A 2769-nucleotide genomic window follows, 5' to 3' on the forward strand; every position below is an offset into this window, starting at 1 on the left:
GTGTGTTGCCCTTCAGGGACCCAAACAGCCATATCCCACTCCTCTCACCAAGTGTGGGAGGTGCTGATTGTTTCCTGTAACTCTGTCCCTTCCTGCCACATCCCTTCCCTGGCTTTGCTCCTGGTGTCATCACTGAGTGTTTGGCTCATCCTCATAAGTGCAGATTGTGTCCCTGTAGCCACCCTGGGCTCCCTGGGGGGGCCCTGGAGCCTGGAGCAGGCTGAGGAGCTGCCCTGCCCTGTCCTGGGAGAGGTGTCTGTGCTGCCCCTGTGGCCTTTAAGCTTTGCCTCAAACATTGACTCCCAACTCTGTGCTGAGTTGGGCGAGTTCAAAACAGCCCCAGAACCAGAGATGTTTAATCACCAGGTTAATTTGAAAAATATTTTTCCTTTGAAAAGTCGAAAGCAAAGAAAAAACAGTCAGAACATCGGAGATTTCCAACAGGAGGATGATCCGAGGCATCCAAGTGCCCTGCAGGGGAGACGCTACAACCTGGCCAGTTTCCTGAGCGCCCACCAGCAGCAGTGGCCCAGGTGGGCGAGGAAGAAGATGCTGGTGATGACGGCGAAGCTGATGCCCACGGCCTTCATGATGAAGATGGACTCGGGGTCGCGCCGGTGCTGAGCCGGGAAGGTGATGCTGAGCCAGAATCCCGCCATCATCTCGCCGTCCCTTCAGCAGAAGTAGGTGCCCCTGTCGCTCCTGCGCACCCGCAGGATGTGCAAGTGGTTCCCGAGGTCGAAGAAGACCCTCATGCCCTTCCCAACACCCACGAGGTACTGGGAGCGGTAGAGCCGGACCGAGTCCTTGTCCCAGCCCACGGTGTGCTCCGGGCGGGCCCCCGGGCACATGATCACCAGGTCAGTTTGGGATGGGGACACGGGCTTCTCCCCAATATTCTCTTGTAGATGATGTTGGAGATGGACTGGACTCCCTCCTCGGGCACCTCCTTGGGCAGGCACAGCGCCAAGCAGCTCTGGACAGCCACCTCAGGGCCGTGGAGGCGCGGGAAGCGCCCTTCCTTGGAGCCGCACAGGTAGTGCCCAGAATCCCTCACCTGGGCCCGGAACATGATGAGGCTGAACATGTGGATGCTGAAGCGCTTCAGCAGGTTGCTGCCTGCGGGGACATGGCTGGAGTCCAGCACCATGGTGCCGATGAAGTCCGTCAGCACCGTGGTCTTGCGGCCGCGCAGGTTCTTCTGGAAGTACCAGACGACAGAAGAGACCTCCTCAGGTTTGCACTTGCAGGGCAGCTCGAAGGTCATGTCTGCCAAGTAGGCGACGTTCTCAAATGTCAGGAAGGTGGGACATGCCATCTTCTTGAACACATCCCCTTTCTTCTCAATGGCAAAGGCCTGGAAGACACCAACCAGGCAGAGGAGGATGGTGGCTCCCAGCAGGCTCGGCCCCATTGCTCCGGGCCGGCTCTGCCCCAGCAGAACTCACCCAGCCCAGCCAGAGATGTGCTGGGAGCGACCCCCCTGCCCTGGGACAGCCTGGCCTCTGTGACACCCGCTCTGGAACCTTCCTACCCTCAGCAGCTCTGGAGAACTGTCACCTGTGTCCCTGGACATGATGGGGCTGTGATGGGAACAATGGAACTGCTGCCATCTTATGGAATCACAGGGTCACAGAATGACTTAGGTTGGACAGGACCCTAAAGATGATCTCATCCTAACCCCCCAGAGTAGAGGATGACCATCCCCTCCCTCACCCCCCTGGCCACCCCTCTTTTGATGCACCCCAAGGATGCACTTGGCCTTCAGTGCTGCCAGCGCTCATTGTTGGCTCATGTCCAGCATTTCCTCCACCAAAACCCCCAAAGTCCTTCTCTGCAGGGCTGCTCTCAGCCCTTCTCCCAGTCTGTGCTGATGCCTGGGATTGCCTCGACCCAAGTGCAGCCCCCTCCACTTGGCCTTGGTGAACTTCATCAAGTTCCTGTGGTCCTACTTCTCAAGCTTTTCCAGGTCACCCTGGTTGTCCCTATCCTTTTGTCGTGTCACCTGCCAGGGTGCTGAGGGTGGGCTCTACCCTCTAGTTCCTTAAAGGGAACCTGGGGCTGAGCTGATGAGGAACCTGGTCTGACTGTGAGAGTGGGATGTGTGGAGCCAAACAGGGCCCCCTCGTGTCACTGGAGCCACCATGGCAAAGGGGCTTCGGTCCCAGCAGTGTCAGCCTGGGGGGTGGGAGTGGGACTGTCGGAGCAGCTCCGTGATGGGAGACACAGCAGTTTCCTGAACTTCCAGTCCTGGGCTATGTCACGTGCTGGAGACAGTGCTCAATGTGTGATGATTCCTGCAAGGCACTTGTATCAGGGTGAATTTATGCTGATACTTTTGGTCTGTGTTTGGCCCTGCCACCTGTGAAAGCTTTGCTCTTTCCCTGCCAAGTTATGGGAAAACAAGTACTGATAAACGGGAAAGTTGTCCTTGAAGAGAGCTTCTTGTATAAACTGTTTTAATTGGTATCCTGTGATTGGTTACTTGTCTGTCAAGGGCATTTGGAGGAGAAAGTGATGATGGAGTGAGGAAGGCTCACCCCCAGACTCAATTAAGATAGACCCCCAAAACACACTGTGCATGCGTGCGGGGATCTCCGAAGTTCTCACGCGTGCGCAGAAGAGATGCACTGACATAACCGGGAGGTGGGACTGAGGGCCTTTGGCTGGGCGGTGCTGGCCACACCTTGGAGGTTGTGGTCTCTCAATTAATTGTTTAAAAAGCAGATAGTGCTTTCTTGCAGGGAGCTAGCTTTACTTCAAGGACAA

General features: G+C 56.6%; 1 protein-coding gene across 1 annotated transcript; it reads right to left on the reverse strand.

Moving 5' to 3' along the window:
* Nucleotides 1-295: 295 nt before the first annotated feature.
* On the reverse strand, nucleotides 296-2292 carry LOC116796864 (Ig-like V-type domain-containing protein FAM187A). Its single transcript, XM_032707848.1, is given in 2 exon segments — nucleotides 296-899; nucleotides 947-2292. Coding segments are annotated over 2 exon segments (882 nt in total). The 5' UTR covers nucleotides 1415-2292; the 3' UTR covers nucleotides 296-485.
* Nucleotides 2293-2769: the final 477 nt, after the last annotated feature.

The sequence above is a fragment of the Chiroxiphia lanceolata genome, chromosome 20 (assembly GCF_009829145.1).
Source record: "Chiroxiphia lanceolata isolate bChiLan1 chromosome 20, bChiLan1.pri, whole genome shotgun sequence".
Lineage (NCBI taxonomy): Eukaryota > Metazoa > Chordata > Aves > Passeriformes > Pipridae > Chiroxiphia > Chiroxiphia lanceolata.